The sequence below is a fragment of the Lagopus muta genome, chromosome 1 (assembly GCF_023343835.1).
Source record: "Lagopus muta isolate bLagMut1 chromosome 1, bLagMut1 primary, whole genome shotgun sequence".
Taxonomy (NCBI): domain Eukaryota; kingdom Metazoa; phylum Chordata; class Aves; order Galliformes; family Phasianidae; genus Lagopus; species Lagopus muta.
In genome coordinates, this window is record NC_064433.1 from 80795699 (window position 1) to 80815450 (window position 19752).

Sequence of the window (19752 nt, forward strand, 5' to 3'; positions counted from 1 at the left end):
ATGCCATTCCCACTGCTTTCACCTCTTTTCCTCCCCATGCCAGTTAAGCTTTTAGGTGAGGCTTTTAGGTGAGGGCGAATCACTGCAGATATATGTTCTCTTCTGAGACTCGCCCACTGTTTGGCTAAATTAATCCTGACACGTTGCTGTTGTTATTAAAGAAGAAATGTCAAGAGAAATTAGACCAGCTGATAGCATGAGAATGGTGGAAGCCAAGAGTGCACAGCACCTCACTTTCCTGCAAAACTTTAGTTGCCCTTCCAGCAAAGGCAGCATGGGTCTGAAATGCTGTGGCCTGCGTCGGCTGGTCTTGGCATAGTCCCCTTGCATAGAGACCCACTGAGTGGACAGTGAGGAGCCAAGCAGGGCTGGAAATATGGCCAGCAGCAATGGGCATGGCTGGGCTTTTGCAAGAGTAAGGACAGTCCTGGGTTACTGCATGTCTTAGGGTCGCTGTGCTCTGAAATACAAGGCTGCAGGAAACTGTGACTTAGCTCCTCTGCTCCTCAGGGAGGAGAGAGGAGCACTGCTGAGTGGCTCCTTTATTTTCTCTTATTCTATCAGCACCTTCAGCTGCTGCTTCTCACTGTTTCCTTCACCTTCTATTGACTGGAATGATTTTATACACCAATCAATTTTGCTGGATTTATCAACAGCTTTCATGCTTTTTTTTTTTTTTTTTTTTTTTTTTTTTTTAAACAACCTTCATATTTTGATGTTCCATTAGACCATTGAATTTGAGCTCTTTCTGCAGTGATCTGACTTTAAAAAATGAGAAGCTGGAGTAATAATACGCAGTGCAGCTGCACAATATGGATGCACTGTAAATACTTATTTCTCCCTATATGAACATCTCCCCCTCAGTGCTTTCCTGTAGGACTTGTAGCTTGTAAGTCTCCAGATGCCACAAGCCTGGAATAGAATTTCCTATATGGAGAACTGACTCTGACACTTAAACATTGCTCAGAGTTCCGCATTATTTTTTCTGCAGTGTGTCTTGGGCATGCAAGCAAGTACAATTTTTCTTCTGCTTGATGCATTGGCAAAGAAGTCTCTTTGTTCTACCACAGACAGGCACTTACTTGCCAAAAGGATGTTACTCACGTTTCAATATTAAGAGCAAGACCTTCCCGTGGCATGGCATATCTGTCTTGCAAAGTTCAGAAATATTTGGCTTATAGTAAGTGAAAGGAATGTATTTCCTCTGTTTTGAACCCACAGACAGCACATCTAATTGCACGTGTCTGAGCTTTCTGTCCTGTTGTGTCTGTGCTGGGCTTGGTGCTGGAGTGCTTCTTTGGGGCTCCTTGAGGGAACTAGCCATGGGCTGCGTTGTGTCCAAGAAGCAGGGGAGAGACTAAGAAAGCCTAACACAAACAGTTAGTAACTTACTGAGGATCTGTATTGGCAAGGTGTCTTGATGTCAAGTACAGTATCCCTGCACATGTGTAACCTCAAGGGGTGTCCCTGTTCAAGAGGAGATCTTGTCATGTAGCCAGGTGCCATTTAGGAGAGCTGAAAGGGGGGTCTCGGGCTCCTCAGTATTTATGGGCTCAGATGTTTGACTCATAGTTGCTTTTTTTTCGGCTCATACTCAATTGGCCTTCAGCTGTTGTTTTAGCCCTCAAGTTTGAGGCAGATTTGTGTCATTAACATGTCTTAGCAAAAGTGTTGTCAGTGCTGTTGCTCATTGTCCTCTGTGTAAGGCCTTGTCTGCAAAGGCAGGTGAAAGGAGGGAGTTGAGGGAAGGAAAAGTGGTAAGGAGGAGCAGGGGGAGCTCGCAGTCACATCTTGCAGTCCAGCGGAGTCACGAATCAGATATATTTCAATGACCCAAACTGCCCATGACTTAGAAACAGGCTGTACTAGACTACAGCTGCTAGTTCAAGGCATTTCAATGCAAGCACACTCAGGGCCCCGTGGTGCTTTTGAGCTAGGCTTCATCTTGTGTATCAGATTAGTTTCTACCTGAGCAGGTGAGATGCAGAAATCCTTGGAGCTGGGAAGCCCTTCTACATAGAGTGGAAGCCCTTATCCTTCCCTTCACTGCCATTGGGTTGGGCACAGCAGTCCGCTGCTGCAAGTGTGGAGTGTGCTGCATTGGCAATCAAACAGTTTTTGGTCTGGGGTTGATGCCAGTTGACTTCACCTCAAGCATCTACAGGTGAGCAGAGGTTGCTGTACTAATAGGAAAGACAGCTGCTCCAACATGCTGCCAGTTGTTGGGATTTACCAGCCCTGTCAATCTGCCAGAGAAGCTGTGAATGTTTTGTTCCTCAGCCTGAGCTGTATAAAATCATTCATGTTATCAACCAGTTGGTTGCCTTAAACTAATCTGTTTGGTTTTGTGCTGTTTTTTTCCCCATTACTTGAGTCTGGGGAACTCCTGTGAACTGCTCTCCTAGAAGTCCATTGGATCCTAGTGTTCTTGCAGGGGGAGCAAGAGCAAGCTGATGTACATCTGTGTTTCCACTGTCAGGGCTGTCTGAAAGAAGGCACGTTTCCATTGCCTGAAACCATTCTCACTCACAGCCCTGCCCTGGATTAGTGAAAATGGAGCAATCTCCTTCCACCTCGAGCACTGCCATGCCTGTTAAAAGTGGCTTAGATCTGCTTTTTAATTTCTGATTTTCTTAGAAACTTAGCTTGGGTCACAAGCAATTTCCAGATCTTGAGTGATAGCAAAGGAGAGGAGCCTTCCACTTAATGTAACCCCAGGAAAGTTTTATGGTGGACAAGCTCCAAGCAAAATGATTGAAAACATGAATATTCATAGCCATTAAAGTCAAAATACAGTAGGGATGGCCTCATAGCTTAAAACAGTGGGTGCAGTAGTAAGAAGTGCTGTAAATGAACATCCATGAGTAAAGAAAGACAAAGTTTATTTAAAAATGTACACTGACCCTAGATTATTCACTCAAATGCAGTTTCTCCTTAGGTCAACTGGGATAGCAGTGGCTGGAGTGGGAGAAGGCAAAGCAAAAGGTATGAAAGAAAAGCAATAGAAAACATTCTTTCATGTTTCACCACTTGTGCTAAACTATCAAACGCCTTCTTGGAAGGTAGGAAGATGTGATCTTTATAAGATGAAGCACCCTCTGGCAGCGACACTGACAAGTAGAGTCGCCCCTGAGACTTTCCATGTTTGTTCTGAGGGGTGCCCCGAGGCTGGTTTCTCACTGTTGTATTACAGGATCTCCTTGAAGGAACGAGGAGGACCCCACCATTCACTGAGAGACTGTAAGGCTGTAAGAGCGGGAGGACCTGGCTGGGTCAGGAGGAAAGACTTACTGGTGGTTCTCCTGCCTTCATACCTGTGCTTTAAAATAAACCTCTAGGAGTCAGTCTATCATTAGTGTCTCAACAAATCACGCTAAGATTTGGGGAGCAGTTCCTCTGGGCAGTTCAGTAAACTTGGACTTTATTAGACATATTCCAGAAACTCCGCAGAGTCTTTGCACATTTACTTCAATGTTATTAATTTACAAGTGTTGCCTTCAATTAGGAGAGTGTTAACTTGTAAAACTTTACTTATTTACACTGTTTCTTGGAGATGGACTTTCTCAAAGTGTGATGATGATGTGCTTAGGCATTGCAAATCCTCTTGCTGCTTTTGTCAACAGACAGGCTGAGAGCATTAATCAGAGACATGCACATTTCCTGTCTTGGGGCTCTCACTGCAGGGCAGAGACCTGCAAGGCACCAGCTTTCCCTCAAGTCTGAAGGAACTGCATATGGACATCAGCCTTTCATGGGGCTTGGAAACCCCACTGGAAAGGCAGCAGCAAATCAGGGAGTTTCTCAGAAACTCTGTATGTAAGATGCAAGGTTATGCTGTGTTAGCTTCGAAAGCAAAATGCTCTCCCTAAACCATTTGTTTCAGCTCAAGGCAATTTTCTTGCACCATACACATCTCTACCTCATGAAGCTTCAGCAGGGCAAGGAGCAGGTTTGGGACTCAGTGTTCTCCAAATCACTTTCCAGCTGAATGAAAAATTATAGTTCAGAAAGGAAACACAAAGTGAGGTGGACTGGGAGTTTTATGACCTCAGGGTTGACTGGATGATCTTGAGAAATGTCCGAAATACTCCTTGCTTGCCTAGGAACCTCCAACTGTTTTCAGCCTGAGCCAGTTATGCAACTCTGTTTTACGTGCATAGCAAATGTGGTAGGTAAATGCAGCTGATCTGGGAGGTGCTGGTATACCTCAGTGGTATGAGGAATTTGGCATGATTTCTGCCCTGCCCCAGCCAGATGTGGTATTCATCCATGTGTCTGCTGCAAGCGAGATTTAAGAAAGAGGAACTTCTCTTTTCCACAGGTTACAAAGATTTTGCTCTGGGCACTTGGTGAACCCTCATCTCCCAGACCAGCAGACACTTTATGATGTATAAAATGAGTGGCTTGAGTCCACCCAGCAGACTGGCAAAATCCTGCTTTTGTGTTGGATTCAGTGAACCAGTACTGGGCAAGGTGAACCCACATGCTAGCTGGGCAAGAAAGCCACTGCCTCAGGTGGTGAGAAATGAGGATTAAATCTGGCTGCCCAAGCAGACAGAGAGACACACAGGCTTTAGCATTGGTTGCATAGGAATGATTTTTTACTCCTTTTGACCCCATGTCTGACTGTTCACTCAGACTTCTTTATGTGTTATTCACAACATTATTTTGTGTATTGACAGCTACCTTCTTTGAAAGCTGTAGGGAAGGGATAACTCACTGCCTTCCTATGTGGCAAATGCCAATAATGAAATTGGATTCAACAGGTTTCCCTTTCCTAAGAGCTCCGTGGTTTCACAAATATGTTAGTAGCATGTTAGCTTTTGCCACTTTGAAGGGCTTTGCCCTTTGGTGTCAACATAAAAGCAAAGTTTTCCAGCCCTTCCCATAGATAATTGTTCTATAGGTGTCTGTGCAAATTCCAATCCATGTGTTAATGTGCATGCAAGGATGTTGCTAGGGAACTTGTGAGGGCTAAATGAGGAAATGCTGTTAATAGAGGCAGGCATAGAGCCTCGAAAGTCTTCCTTTGCAGCTTTGCTGCTGGTTGCTGTTATATAAACAAGGCTGATTGTGAAACTGGGTTGAGTCGTCTCTCGTGTCAATGGGCCTTCTTAAATAGAAGCCAAAAAAGCCTTAGTTTGGTTCCTGTGGTAAGGTCCTGCTGTAGCTCCAGCCCAGGCAAGCTACTGAGCATCATCTGCTTTGGGAAGAGAGTTTGGTAAATGCTTTGAGTGGGGACTCTGCTCTGCCTCTTTTCTCTGTGCATATTTGGCACTCACTGGTGGGCAATTGCGGACCTTTCTGAGCCCCAGATTGGGGAAGCATTTTCCCATACTGAAAATACTGAGCAGTGTCTAGAGCAAAAAGTGGAGTGACTTTCTGCCAGCGCTTTTGTACATCTTAGTGTTCAATTCAGCTCTAATGTAATCTTGAGTGAGAGGTTTTTCTCCCTTCTTCTGTACTGTAGGAATTTTATAGACCCAAAAGATGCAAAGTTAGCAGGGAGTGCTTAAATCATATATTTAGAAGAGGCCAAAAACTTTTGGCTCAGATTGCATATAGATATATGCAATATATGCATATATATATATATGCATATATGCAATATATGCATATAGATATATGCAATATATGCTTAATACATGATCTTCCCAAGTGAAGTCTTCTTCTTTTTCCTTCCTAAAGGCACGTGATTTCTGTAACAAGGGTTGATCAAGTTGGGTTATGGAGCGCAGAGCTTGCCATCTTTCAGAGGAACGTGAAACTGTATACACTAAGTATTTCCCAACCACTGTGAAAATTAGGGCTGACAATCCTGGAATCCTGACTTACTGCCAATTGAATTTGTGATATTCTCCTACTTTAGTTTCTCTTTGACCTTCCTAAATGCATACTGTTTCTCCTCATGCCATCTCTTGTTGCATTTCTTTTATTAGAAACAAGAACAACAAAAACTCGACTGAACTCCAGCTGAAGACATTTTCTTTGGGAAAAACCATTTATTCTCTCAGCCAAGAGCAACCTGCTGGTGCTTGGTTTTGGTTGAAGAAAGAGTTTTGTGTGTTGTGCTGTATGAATTAGAGCAAGCTGTGCACCAGATAAGCTTTTTTGGGAATGAGTACGGGTGGAGTTGTTCTCCATAGGTCCCAAAGTAAGCTCACCTATATGGCTCATCCTAAAGGAGCTTTGATAACACTGTAGCCCATCACATGCAAACTGCTGTTGCAAACAAGCAAACAAAAAGCTGGAATATTTTAGTGAAGTTAAAATGTTTGTTGAAACAATTCTCCACTTCCCTGCTCCCTAGTGTTCAGCTCCAAAGATTTTGTTTTGAATCTTAACTAAGGCTTTGCGTGCCCAAACGATGCTCTGGTTTTTCCATTTCTTAGCTGATCTAATAAAAAATAATTCCTTCCCCTGTAAACTTTGCCTCATTTACAGCCTAAAGCCTTCACAACTGCAACAATAGAACCACTGTGAACACGGTTGCCTCCGTTTCAATGGATCCAACTGTGGAGAACTCAAAGGGAATTAGCTGTGCAACCATTTAAAAATGACTCAAATGCATTTCTATCACAAAAATGTCATAGCATTAAAATCATGAGTCTTTTCAGGGCATGTGTCCCTTTAATGCAGCTGGGAATTGCCCTTCTGTAATAGCATGAAACTCTCATTTCTAACCCTTCATGACCATCAGGCATTAAAGATGAGAGAGTTTTTGTTGTACAGGGTTTTTGTGCCTAGAAAAGCACCACTTGCCCAAGGCTCAATCTGAATCTTGTCTGTCCTGAGTGGGGATGATTTTGGGGAGAAATGCTTTGAAACCAATGAGTTATTTGTAACATTAGAATACATCTCAGTGAAGAGGGATTAATGGATAGAGCAGAGCTGAGCTGGTGAAATATACATGATTAATTCAGTTTTGACAGGATTATATAATTTATAGCCTGGAAAACACCTCCAATTAGGCGTATCACATTCTTTATTTGTGTGACTGTAAAATTGAGAAATACTACACCTGAATGTCAGCTCCAGCACGCATGTTGCTGTACAATCAGAGACAAAGATACAGTGTGAGAGACAGCACCTGAAACATATTGAGACTGTTTTGCTAAGCAGTGCTGCTCACTAGTGAAATATTGGACTTGTGAAACTTTTACACGTAATGAATTCCTGATCATTTCCCTAAATTCCCCAGTTTTTGTCTTCATGGTTGTTCCCTCCCATCATGGAGGCCAGGCTTGGTCCCAGGAACAAGAAGAGGAAGGCTTTTTAGGAGGGCAGGTGAAGAAGTGTGAAGATGGATGTCTGGTGATGCTGTAGATGGGATTTTTGGGTGCTGAGATCACCAGATGTTGAAGTTCTGCTTGTGAGGCCCACGTGTGTTCCTGCCTTCTGGTGGGCTGAAACTGCAACACAGGAGTGCAAGTCTGTCTGTAAAGTAAGCCACCTGTCTCAATCGGAAACAAGCTGCTGTGCCTCATTGCAGTCATAGCCAAGGGGATAAGGAAAACCAGCTGGCTGGAGCTCCTGGCTCCTGTGAGGGCATTAGCTACTCTTGTTGTGTGTCCATGTGTAGCGGCCCGGTGAAGGCACTGAGGGAAAGCAGGCCTAAGCTAAACTGCCCATTCACACTCAACAAAATTGTTAAATGGATTTCAGCCCAAACTCTTCATTGCTGTGACGGCACTGAAGACCTCGCTTGCTGTACTGGCAGGATATGCAAGGCTGCTGTGGGAGCTCCACTGTGCACCTCATGTCATGCCTGGGGGCTCCTGTTCACTGCACAGTTTGTACTCTCCGTGTTAGTGATTTAGGAAGTATCGCTGCATAAATCATCATGCAGGGAAATAACTTCGTATCTCTGCCAAGTGTCTGTTTTCCTGTAGTCTTCCCTGGTATTTCAGACTGGAATGGTAATGAGCAGAGAAGACTGCAGTGCTATATTTGTGTGGAAGTGAGAAGTGAGCCAGCTCCTTAAGGGTTCATTTATTGGGCTGCAGGCCAAGGCATCTCCTGGCCCTTGATTGCATGTTTCTTGCTGCATTTACTTAATCTATTGCCGAAGGTTTGAAATTTTGTCTCTAACATCATGAATGCATAATTGCATAGCTCTCTGGTTTTAGTAGCAATACATAACACGGGGTGGGGCAAACAACACTATCAAATAGTTGCTAGTATTATTTGTCTGGGGAGCATGAAGGTCTGCCCTGGGCTCTGGAATCCTTCTGGTAGAGGTAAGATAAGGACTATGTACCTGTCTCATCGCAACATCAAAGTCAGATTTATGATGTACTTCTGAAAAATCTGGTTTGCATCTGCTTGCTTTTGCCTTCCTGGAGAAAGCCAGCTGCCTTGTTCTCTTTCAGGAGAAGGATTCATCCTTGGAGATGACACCGCCTTGAAACTTGTATAGAACATAGTATCCCTGGTAACTGGAGTTGATGAAGAAGAAATCTGTGGCATGTTAAACCAGGAGTTGAGGGAGTGGGGGTGGATACTTCAGAAAAAGCATATGCCACACTAAGAAAACTTTAGTTGGTTAGAAAGCCCTGTGCCATTATGAACTTGCTGTGATTCTCTATACATTTCATCAGACTGAGATCAAGTACTATTGCAGTGCTGTATGGGTTTTGATTCTCTACCACATGCAAACAAGGAGAAGATAGGGGACTTGGGCTTCTTCAGCCTGAAGGAGAGAAGGGTCAGGGGACCAAACAGCCATCTGCCCTTGCATACGTGGAGGTCATCAAGAAGGCAGAGACAGGCTCTTTACTGAAGATAATGAATGGCTGGAGCAGGTTGCCCAGAGAAGTTGTGAAGTCTCTGTCCTTGAGGTTTTGAAGAAAGGACTGGCCTAAGCCCTGAGCAGCCTAGTCTGAACTGAAGGTTGACCCTGCTGAGATTGTTAATTTGCCAATTACTCCTTTTCTTCCCCTCAACTTAGTTGCCTTATAGGCAACACTCTTAATTCAAAGCTTTAAGAAAAAAAAACTTAAATCCCTTCTCTATTGGAGAAGCACTAGGACTAGAATATCTCCACAAAAAGATGCAACGTGAATAGAAACACTTTCTCTAAAAATTCAAGTTAAAAAACTTGAATCTGATCTATGTAAAAGCTCAATTTTGAGATGTATTTGTACACAGTGAATGGTACTGGGAGCAGTAACTAGGACTTTTCAGAATTTTTTCATATTCATATTCCAATTGCACCCCAAGAGGCCACTGGTAATAAGGCCCCCCCCATAGATCGGTCCAGTGCATGCCTTTGAAGAGCATACAGATGAAGAAAAAAGTGAATTTATTATTAAGGACTTAATTTAGCTAAATAGAGTTGAATGTGTGCTACCAATCCAAAAACTCCAATTGCTTTCCAGAAAGCCTGATCCTCTTTAGTTCTTCAGCTGTGCGTAAAGGATTTTGTGTTCCCCCAGAAGAACACACAGTCTCTAGCTGACCAGCACCCACTTGCTTCTACCTCCTGTCTTTTGAGAGCTCCCGTTTTTCAAAAGGATAGCCTTGGTGGAAGTCACACGTTCCTGCTCCTGATGCAGCAGAGGGAAATGCAGGCATGGTGTGATAACTGAGACCTTGAAAGAAGGGACAGAGGATGCGTTGCAGAGGAAAGCAGGAATGGTGTGATAAGATAGAGGGTGCAGGATAATTGCTTGCTAGAAATGAGATGAAGAAATGTGGGGCTCAAAGCTGGGCAAAAGCGGTCCTAGGGTTATCAAAAATAAAATAGAGCAAATTCCAACATGTGTAAAACTCTCTCTAAGCAGTAAATTTGGATGCAGTGTGGACTTATAGACTGAGGAAGAAGGAGTAAAGTGTAAAAAACTGCTAGAAAATGTATAAAAACATCTCCATATAGACCTTAGATGGAGGGGAAAGAACACATCAGCACCATCCTACTCCCTACAAAGAGAAAGAAAGGGTGTTTGACAGCAAAAGTGTAAAATAATTCCAGATGAATTAGCACTCACTTTTTTTTTTTTAGGTAATAATATTCCTTCTTTTCTTTTTTCCTGCAATAATGAGATCTGGGCAAATAATAATTATTTTATTAGATTGTTAAGATTTCAATTATGCTGACAGCAGATTCTTACACATAAGGTCCATTTCCATATTGTCTGTAATGAGATTTTGAATGCAATGACAGCACTCAAACAGCTGAAAGATAGCTATGAAAAAAGAAACAAAACACCAAAAACCCACCAAACAGAAAAGAAACAGTGACTGGAAAGGGTGATAACTTCCTTGGGCTCTGGTTGTGCCCTCCAGCATGAAACAGGTTCTCCTGTCCTCTGGAAATGCAGTATCCCACTAGGCCAAGCTCCTTTTGGGATGATGCTTTTTGGGTAAACCAGCAAGTGAGAGGAACCAGAGACAGCCACCAGCTGCAAGTCAGATGGCACTTAGGGAAGTATGTGAGATGCAGCTTTCCTCTGAAGATGGAGGCAAGCAAACATTTAAATTACTGATTCTGTTACTGAACTCAGGGCTCTGTGTGCTATGTTTGTCCTTTTCCATCTTTATTTCCCTTTTCCTAATGTGAGAGGGACCCAGTTAAGATCCCCAAGACCAGCCTGCTGCGTTCTGTGCTCAGTCTATGGATACGCTCAATCTTCGCCGTGTTGCAGCCACGGCCCCAAAACTGAGAAATTCTTTTGCCACTGTGATCCGTTCCGTCCCAGACCATTTTGCTGAGATAAGCAGACAGGCAAGCCGTGTGGTAGGTTTTGTACTGCTGAGCGAGGCACCTCGCTGAGACCACTGCTCTCATTTCTCATACTGTACCCGTATTGTTGTCGAAAGCATTCATTTCCATTCACCTTTAGGAGTTTCATTTGCATAATCATTTTTCTTGCAAGGCTTCAGAACTGGCTGATCTGGACTCTCCAAAATATCTTAACTGCGCTTTTCAGTATTCACACAATGCGGTGAGATAGAACAAAACAATCTTGTTGTGTTACCATAGAGACATGCAGGGTCCAAGAAGGGTTCCTGCTCAAAATCGGACTGTTAAAGGGACAAGAGGCTGTTAAAATTTGATGGAGGGTTTAATCCTTGACCGGGCATTGGTATAAATCAGCTCAGTCTGGGTGAAATGAACTGGCAGTCCCCGTGGCTTGCCTTACAGACAGCACTCCTCGGTCCAGCTGGCCCAATGGGGCTGTCGTCTCGGTAGTTTCAGCGAAAAAAGGAGACGGAGGGAGGGGGGAAAGGTCCAGGAAATTCACTTGAAAATGTTAAATCACTTTACGCTTTTCCTTCATTTCCCCCCTCCTTTTGATTTGAGTGCTAATTAAGAGATTTCCCTTTGCACTTAGCCAACCAAACTTTGCTTTTTAAGCATACATTTTTTAAGCACCGCTAAATGAGGTGCTGGGCTGACAGCTCCGCTCTGGAGACCCAAGTCCTGCTTTCCCAGTTGCAGGCATAATAGTGGGACTATGGCTGCATTACTGCACTGACCTGCAGAAACCCTGCTTCAGGCTGAGAGGACACTGCAGTCTATGAGCCTGACAAGTTGCAGTGTTGGTGCTGAAGTTGCCAGCTATAAAGATGGTTCTGTGGCGTGGAGGGAGAAGAAAATGCCTCACTATGTACATAAGGGGGAGCAAAAATTGATTGAGAGTAGATTCAGCAAGAAAACCTTCTCGCAATTAACATTCTCTTTGCTTGGGACTCAATGTCTGGGCTCTCTATCTGAGCATGAGAAGGGTGCTCACAAGCCTTACTAACCAAGCCCTAGTACAATAGGGGAAAGCGGTGCTCTGTCCTATGGTTGCTTACTGTAATGGGCTCTAGAATCACAGTCCCCGAACTGGCCTTTATTTCGTAATTCAATTTCTGCCTTTGTGAGGCTGCGGTGGGAGATTGGGAAAGGCAGACCTGCCTCATGTTAGAACTGGAGCCAAAAGCTTTCTGAAAGCAGCCCTCAGTTCAGGCTCTTTGGAGACTCTGGCTCCAGGGTTTGCCCTAAACTCTGGCATTAATGGAGCCACCTATGGCCTCGGTATGCTGTGAACATGATAAGGTCTCTAAGAGAGGATGATTCTGCTCTGCCTCTCTTTCCCTGAAACAAACCCTTTCTGATGTAGGCTAATGGGAATTGTGCACACCCTGAACTGCGCGGGGAGCCATGGAACACTGTGCCAAAGCAGGATGCTGAGCAGAGCTAAATTTGCCCGCATCCAAGACTCTTTAACTCCTCAGGACAAATACCACACAGCCTGTGGTTACCGCTAAGCAACGGCAGGCGATGTTGTCAATAATAGCCTGGAAATTTGCATTCCTGTCAGCAGTGATTTACAGGGTGGTTCAGACTCCTTCCAGAACAGGTGAAAGGAAAGTCAGCTGGCATGGGCTCAGAACAGCTTCCTCCCACCACAGCAAATACCACTGAGAGGAGAGGTTTCATGAATCCAAAGCTGAGCATGGGCAGCTAGAGGTGTTAACCGGCAAGTTGTGTAGAAATGAAAGCTTATAGTTTCATCTCACATTGCTTTATTTTTATGTTGCTTCTAAAAGAGAAGGTTTGGTTTGTTCCCATGTTGTTCCCTGGTTTTTGGAGGGGTTACCCTTGGGATGTGATCCCCCCTTTGTTGGGGGATCAAGGCAGACCCGTAAGATCTTTAGCATTTGTCACATGGAAGCAATAAGGTGCATTCTCCCCAGAATTAACTGATTTTGATATGACAGGGATAAGCGGCATCATATTTTGTATGTGGAAAACCCCTTCCACCAGGGGAACAGCCTAAATCAACCTTTCAACCAATAGTGCATAACCCCTCATTGCTGCATGGGCCACCTATTTACGTATGAATACATTGCACCGTGGATACTAAATGGCTGAGTTGTCTGGTGCCTTGGTACAACAACAGCTATGCTGTAGCTCAGCTGCAGAGTGGTACAGACAAGATCATACTCCGGAGCCAAGCAACCCTCCTGAACCAGGAGCAGCAGTGAGGGTGCCACAGGGATACCTGCAGCACTCTGTGGGCTTGGCAGACAGTGCTGTATGCCTTTGGGTTTTCCACATTTCCTCAGGTACCTCTGGCTTCTCTAGATAACTTGTAAAAGTAATTTCTAATCCAGTATGTTACCGATAAAGCCACCATGAGCAAACCCAGGATGAAGAACAGCGGGCCGTAAATTCACTGGCACAGACAGTTCAGCCTCTTTTTTTTTCCCAGGGTGCTCTATTCATTTTTAGTCCCCATACAAGGAAAAGCAAGTAAGGGACTGAAAAGATGTTTTGTATAGCTACTATTTGCCAATGAACATCAAGCAGTTAAGAACTGTAGGAAGCCGCAGTATATTTTATTAGACCAGTGGATGCAATAAGGAAAAAAAAAAAAAAGCACAGTAAAGATGAGTTTTCAAGCATAGAAGCCCTTCTTCAGGTCAGTGTGCCCAGAAGCATACTGCTGTTTTCCAGCTACATCAGCTCTTCTAGTAAAAGTTATTGCTTCTCTACAGAAGTTATTGAGCCTCACATATCTTCAGACCATCACAGCTGCGGCAACGCTGCTACTCAACAAGACTCTCTGTCTAAGATCCACTTTGTATCACAACTGCAAGAATATGTCCACATGAGTCCTAAACTTCAATGTATTTCTTCTCAGTTTTGCCATCTATTTATTTTCTGTCACAGCTGTGTGTAATAAATTCTTTCAGCAGTTCTGGGAAAAAAAATGGAAGAGTGATTGATTTTCATTTTCTGAGCTTTATGGGGTATGCTGCTTAGAAGACTTGTCATTACCACCATTTGCTGGTGTTTAGTGGAAGATTTAATTCACCTACTGTAATGATTTGGGGAAGTCTGTCGATGTACAATTTAGAAAGTTATTATGTAAATGGCAGCATTATGAAATGCTTTTATGAGGATGCAGAATCCACCATTTGCTAACAGGGGTTGCAGCGTGTCTGACAAGAGGCAATGGGCAGTCATTAACCACAGCAAGAGCTGCACGTCCAAGGAAAAGATCTAGCTGAAGTCTTGGGGAGAAATTTATTCCAAACATGTCTTTGTGGACTTGGTTTGAGGGAACGGGGCGAGAGGGAGATGAAGAACCTTAAAATGTTACGTTGAATGACATGCTTTGGTTCTGTAGACATACAGGGTCTCTGGGAGGGAAGCAAGAAGGGAGGAGAGCATGTTGTAGATTTTGTAGGGCTAAGTTTTTGTTTTAACTGCTTTCTGTTTTTTATTGAAAAAGTATGGAGGCGGTTAATTGGGTGTGTCTGTGAAGGTCTGTCATATTTCTTTTCAGGTAGGATTAAAACAGGTCAATCTGCAAACTCCATTTCCTCTGTCAAAAGGAGATAACCAATTCCACAGTCTCTGAAGTTATTAATGATCAACGGAGTAAATTTTATCCATCTCTTTATGTCTTGGAAGGACACTTCACTGAAGCTGATTTTGATCAATTTATAAGCAATGTCACCTTCAATAAATTCCTATCTGACAATAGATAATCCAATAACAAGCTGGGAGACAGCAAAAGTGATGTAAGAGTTGGCACCTAACAGTGCTCTTGAACCCAACTTCATCCCCATTGGATTCTTTTAGAGCCATGTTAGGAGGAAAAAAAAGATAAAATAGAAGGACCTTCTTGGAAAAAAGCCTTATTTTCAAATTTGTTTCAGAGCGTTTTTCCCCAAGACATGAGAATTGCATTACTTATCATAATTCTTTCAAAAGAAAAGGGAGTGGTTTCATTTGTCTCTCCATGTCCTTGCCCAGCCTAGCATGTGAAGCCCTGGCAAGCATTTGGCCATCCACTGTAAGGATCCTATGGGCTTGGGAGTGATGCAACACAGCTGAACCTTCCAGTGGTCACTGATCACAGAGTCACAGATTCACAGAATCACCAAGCTTGGAAAAGACCTTCAAGATCATCCGGTCCAGCATCTGGTGCTTGGGATATTGCAACCATACCTCTTCTATCCACCTCCTCTATTCCATCAGTGCCAAGGAGGAGGCCTACACTCACTGATGGGAAAACAGACCGATGGAACAGCAAAAACATCTACTCATAGCTCTAGCATCCAACCAGCTGAGTATGCTGCACTAGCTAAATAAATGTTTGGCATAAGTCTAATACTTTAGAGAAGGCTCAAGGGCAGCTCAAGTAGAAATTCAGAGTTCCAGGAACAATTTTGCATCACCCATGTCCTTTCTGTACTATCTGCAAGCTATTTTTGGAAGTGGCTGCAAGGTGGAGAGGGGGCCAGGGTGAGAGGACTGGCTGGTGCATCTGAAGACTGCTATTCCCTGGGGCTGCTCCATCCTTCTGCAGCAGATTGTTCTTTCAGTTGCTGCAAGAAGCAGCTAAAGTCACTTGCTGTGTCACTGTGTTATGCAGGTATGACTTAGTATCTGTTGCAGTGACCAGATCCTGAAGGTGATTAAAATACTTCTTGTTTCTACCACATTGAGTCAGAAGGGAGTCATTTGGGTCCACTCTGGGTAGAAATGCTTTCTGTGACCACCAGGCTCTTAATTCACTGAGCTCTTTAGGAAGCACATTAATTCAGCCACTGTACAGTGTACAGGGCAAACTGCTCTTCACTGTTTACCTGCCAGCTGATGCACAGCGGGGTACAGGAACAGTCCAAGGCGAGCTGGGATGTCATTTGGCAAATGCTAAAAAAAACCGCTTATTTCCATTAGATCAAGAGAGCTCCCAAGTCTTGGCAGATCAGGAAAGCAGTGTGGCACTGTGAGGGAGAATATGCTGCTTTTCTTCTTTTTGCTTGGTTCATCCTTGCATCGCTTCATTCCTTGATGTTATCTGATGCAGTAAGGAGAGTGGCTCAATGCACCATGTGCACTTTTCTTGTGCACACAGTGCAGACTTTGGGGAAGGAGATTATGTTTGGACAAGAAACCTTCATAGAATCTCACTGTAGCTACAAGTACAGCCACGGCCCTGCTTTCCTACAGGCACTCCACGTGTCACCCACAAGGATAGGGGGTCTCCTGTTGCCAATAAGAACAATAAGAATGGCCAATAAGAACAGTGTATTCCTCTACTCTTTTTTTTTTTTCTGCCTTAAAAATACAGAGGGCTATATGAAGGCAGAACACAATCTATTCCAGTTAGAAGGCAGCTAGTTTCCCAGTCCTTTCTTCTGCAACCGCCAACTTCTCTTTTCCCTGTTACTTGAAGTCATTTCTGATCTGCTGCTCCCAGGTGCTTTTGCTTGTCTTCTTCATTCCCATGCGCAGCTCCCCCCTTCTTGGTCACAAAGTGGCCATATAAAAGGTCAGTGTGGCTTTTGGAGCAACTGGGAAGACAGAAACCTGAGTAGGAGGGTCAGCTAGTCACAAGGTTGTTGTCAGCAACTTTAGCTGGGAAGATGTGAAGAAGCTGCAGGAAGGAAACCTTGGGTAGTGGAACGAAGCAGTTGTGTCCTGTGCTGAATTGTTTGTGGGTTTTCTTGCTTTTTTTCTTGGTTCGAAATGAACCTGGTGAGACTTGGGCAGGGAGCTGGGCATGGGCAAGGCAAACTCTCTGCCTTCATCCTTTCCTCCAGATGGTGCCATGCATACCGGGTTTTGATTGTCTGGTTTTCCATGCGGCCTCAAGGACTGCAATTACTTAAGCTCGTGACCACTCATGACACAACTTCTTGGTGGTTCTTGTGTTATGCAGTGTTACTGGGCCCCAACTACAACTGCCTCATTCCTTTTGGAAATACCATGGTTCATTTTTAGGGGTTTTTGAACGCTCGTGTCCTCTAGACTCTTGCAGGCTGGTGTCGAGTTGCCCCATACCTTTAAACAATAAACCAGCAGCACTTACACCGGCCGCCGCAGCAGCGCCCGGTCCCGCACAGCCCATCCCGAAGCGTTCGCGATGCTCTGCCTCTCCCCATCCCCGCAGCAGCTCCTGGAGAGAAGCCCCGCGCTGCATCGCTGACCCGGAGAAGCCTCCGGGCCGCCACCGAGCACGGGCCAGATGGCCGCGGGGCCCCGCAGCAGCCTCCGGCCGGGCGGGGCAAGCCGGAGGCAGAGCCGGGGGGCGGCGGGATGCCTGACGGCGCGGCGCGGCTCGGCGCGGTGCGGGGGGTGAGAGCCGCAGCCCCGGCTGCGGGGGCGGCTCGGGGCCGCCAGGCTGCGCTCTCGGGCCGGCCGCGGCGCCTGGCGCTGTCCCCGGGCGGCCGGGGCTGGGGCACGGCGGAGCCCGGCCGCGAGCGGGCGGTCCCGGGACGGCGGCGGCGGCGGCTGCACCTGCGGCGGCAGGGGAAGGCAGGGCTCGACGCCCGCCGTGCCCGGAGGCGGGAGCCCGCGGCCCGCTGCTCCCCTCGGCCGGCCCGGCATGACGCTGCGGCGGCGCCCCGGAGGCGGCGGCGGGCGCTGGGTGCCGGCCGCCCTGGCCGCGCTCCTGGCCCTGCGAGGTGAGTGCGGGAGCGGCGGGGAGCCCGGCGGGGAGCGGCGGCAACTCGCGGGGAGCGCGGGGAACGGGGAAGGGAGCGTCGCCGCCCCCACCCGGGGACGCGGGGTCTCGGGGGCCGGTGGGGAAGTTTTGGTGGCGGTCCCGCCGGTGATGCTCGGGAATGCGGCGGCGGAGAGCGCTCTGCGGGCTGGCTGCTCCGCACCTCGCGCTGTCTCTCCTGCACCATCGCTTTTACTACCGTCATTTAGTACTAGTGGATTTTTTTTTATTTTATTTTATTTTTTTTTTACGGTGCTGTGAAACTTGCTGTAAACTGTCTGGGCTTCACAAGCTCTCGGCTGGCAGGGCCTAAGCCGGTGGCAAGCTCACCTGGGTGCCAAACTCTGATCCATCCCTCAGGCCCCAAGGCAGCAGTGAACTTTGCATGGAGATACCACCGAGCTGCCTGGCTAACTGAGTGCCCAGGGCTTGGTGCTTAACCGGCATCTGCTTCCTCAGCTTCGAGTGCCCAGCTGTAGGGATATGGGAAGATCCAGCCCTCCCCATCTAACTCAGACCTTGCACAGTGAGATGTGTTCAGGTCCTGAGTGAGGAGAGGGGACAAATGGCGTGTGAGTGATGTCCGTCACATAGCTAGGTACATTGCTGAGAGCACCCAGAGGCACTGCGGTAAGGGCAACAGCAGAACCTGCGAAGTGTGAAGCCTTCAGGCTCATCTGTTGATGCCTTCTTTCAAGTAGTGCCAAACTTCAGAGTAGGCCTACACAGCTATGTCTTCTGGAGATCTACAAGTAGGTCTCATTTTCTTGGGTCTACTCAGATCCAATCAGTTACTTTGTGGAAGTCAGCTTGGCAGTGAGCAGAGCACAGCTTGGCCAGGCTGGCTGGGTGCCTCTGCAGCTGGAACAGCCGACAACCTGCTGCAAGGGGCCCCAAGAGAGCGAGAGGACAGGCAGGAATGATGGGCTCTCTTGTGAGAGCACTGGGGGCATCTCAGCAAAGGCTGGGCAAAACTTCTGGCAGCCTGCAATGAGATGGAGCTGCCTGCTAGGGCTGCTGTGTCTGGCCCTGACAGCCCTGCAGGGAGCATCAGTCAGGCTGTGCCCCTCTGGCCAGGCACAGCGAGAAGCCAGCCTGGTGGTCAGCAAGGTGGGCTTCTCACAAGTGCCTCAGCCCTGAAAGCACGCCGAGTCCCACTCTCCGAAGCCAGTTAGAAGTTGCATGTGTTAACTGGAAACTTCACCTGCTGACTTCAAAGAGATGAATTATGAAGAAAAAAAAGAGTTTATTAGCCTTTAATTAAACCAAACAATCACGTTTCTTTCAAACTTCATCTGCTTTCTTTCCTGTTTGGTACTTTTCTGGGTTGGAAAGCACACGTTCACTTGCAGATCCTCAATACTACATTTTAATTTTTTTTCCATCTGCAGACGTGGCAAAGATTGAACTAAAGAGTTACCATGCCTCTGCAATGGCAAGCATATAAGTGATAAAGTGTTGCTGTTGATGTTCTACCTCTGCAGGAGCATCCAGCAGTAGCCAGACCCAAGGTTGAAACTGCAGGGGTGTTTGATTATCTCTTCAGAAAAAAAAAAAAAAAAAAAGAAAAAAGAAAAAAAGAGATTGACTAAATATTTGATTTTCTCTTTTTGGCAGGGGGCACGTGAGGACAATGGCAGTAGAAACAACTAAGCACAGAAACATACCTTTCATAAAATAGTTATTTATACCAACGTAATGCTTTTTCTTGCACTAACTTTTAAGACTTGAAAATGACTTGAGTGAACCACCTGTGTCTCAAGATTGTTTTTAATTTCTCTCTAAGGAGAAGTCTGCAGAAGATGGTGGTAGATGAAAATAACTGTGATACGCCGTCACTTCTGTGTTACACAACAGAAGTATGGTCGTATTTTTGGTCTTGAATTTGAAAATAAAATCCTGATAGGCATAAGCAACAGACATAGACTGTGCGGGCTCGAATAAAATTGGCAGAGATTCTTCTGAATAACATTTGTAGGAGATGAGTGTGTGTATTTTTGCTCTGAGCTGCAGACTGGTTAGGAAGATCGGTTTTCCTTTTTTGAGGCTCTGTGTTGGTTTCGAGGATAGAGGAAGAAGAATAGGTTAGGATCCATGTGCAAACCGCTACCCAAATTACAGGGGTAAAGCTTAGAAGTTAAAGTATCAGGAACTGTAAGAGTGTATCATCGCATGAAATACTTAAGGCCAACAAGTGGAGAGTGGCTGTGAGAGAAGGTCCTCAGAGTTGGTTTTGTCATTCTCACACGGTCAGACTTTGCAGTGAGATGTCAATCAAATGTTATAGCCCCATGTG

General features: G+C 45.7%; 1 protein-coding gene across 3 annotated transcripts in view; it reads left to right on the top strand.

The window, feature by feature from the left end:
• IGSF11 (immunoglobulin superfamily member 11) overlaps nt 1–19752 on the top strand; it is a 121789-nt gene that overhangs the window by 16573 nt on the left and 85464 nt on the right. For 2 of the 3 annotated variants that reach the window (XM_048926402.1, XM_048926354.1), the window contains exon 1: nt 17339–17418. The exons of the other annotated variant lie outside the window; for it this stretch is intronic. In XM_048926402.1, the coding sequence (XP_048782359.1) occupies nt 17340–17418 (79 nt within the window). In that variant the 5' untranslated portion in view covers nt 17339. Of the gene's footprint in view, nt 1–17338; nt 17419–19752 lie in introns of those variants that run through there. 3 annotated transcript variants of the gene reach the window in all.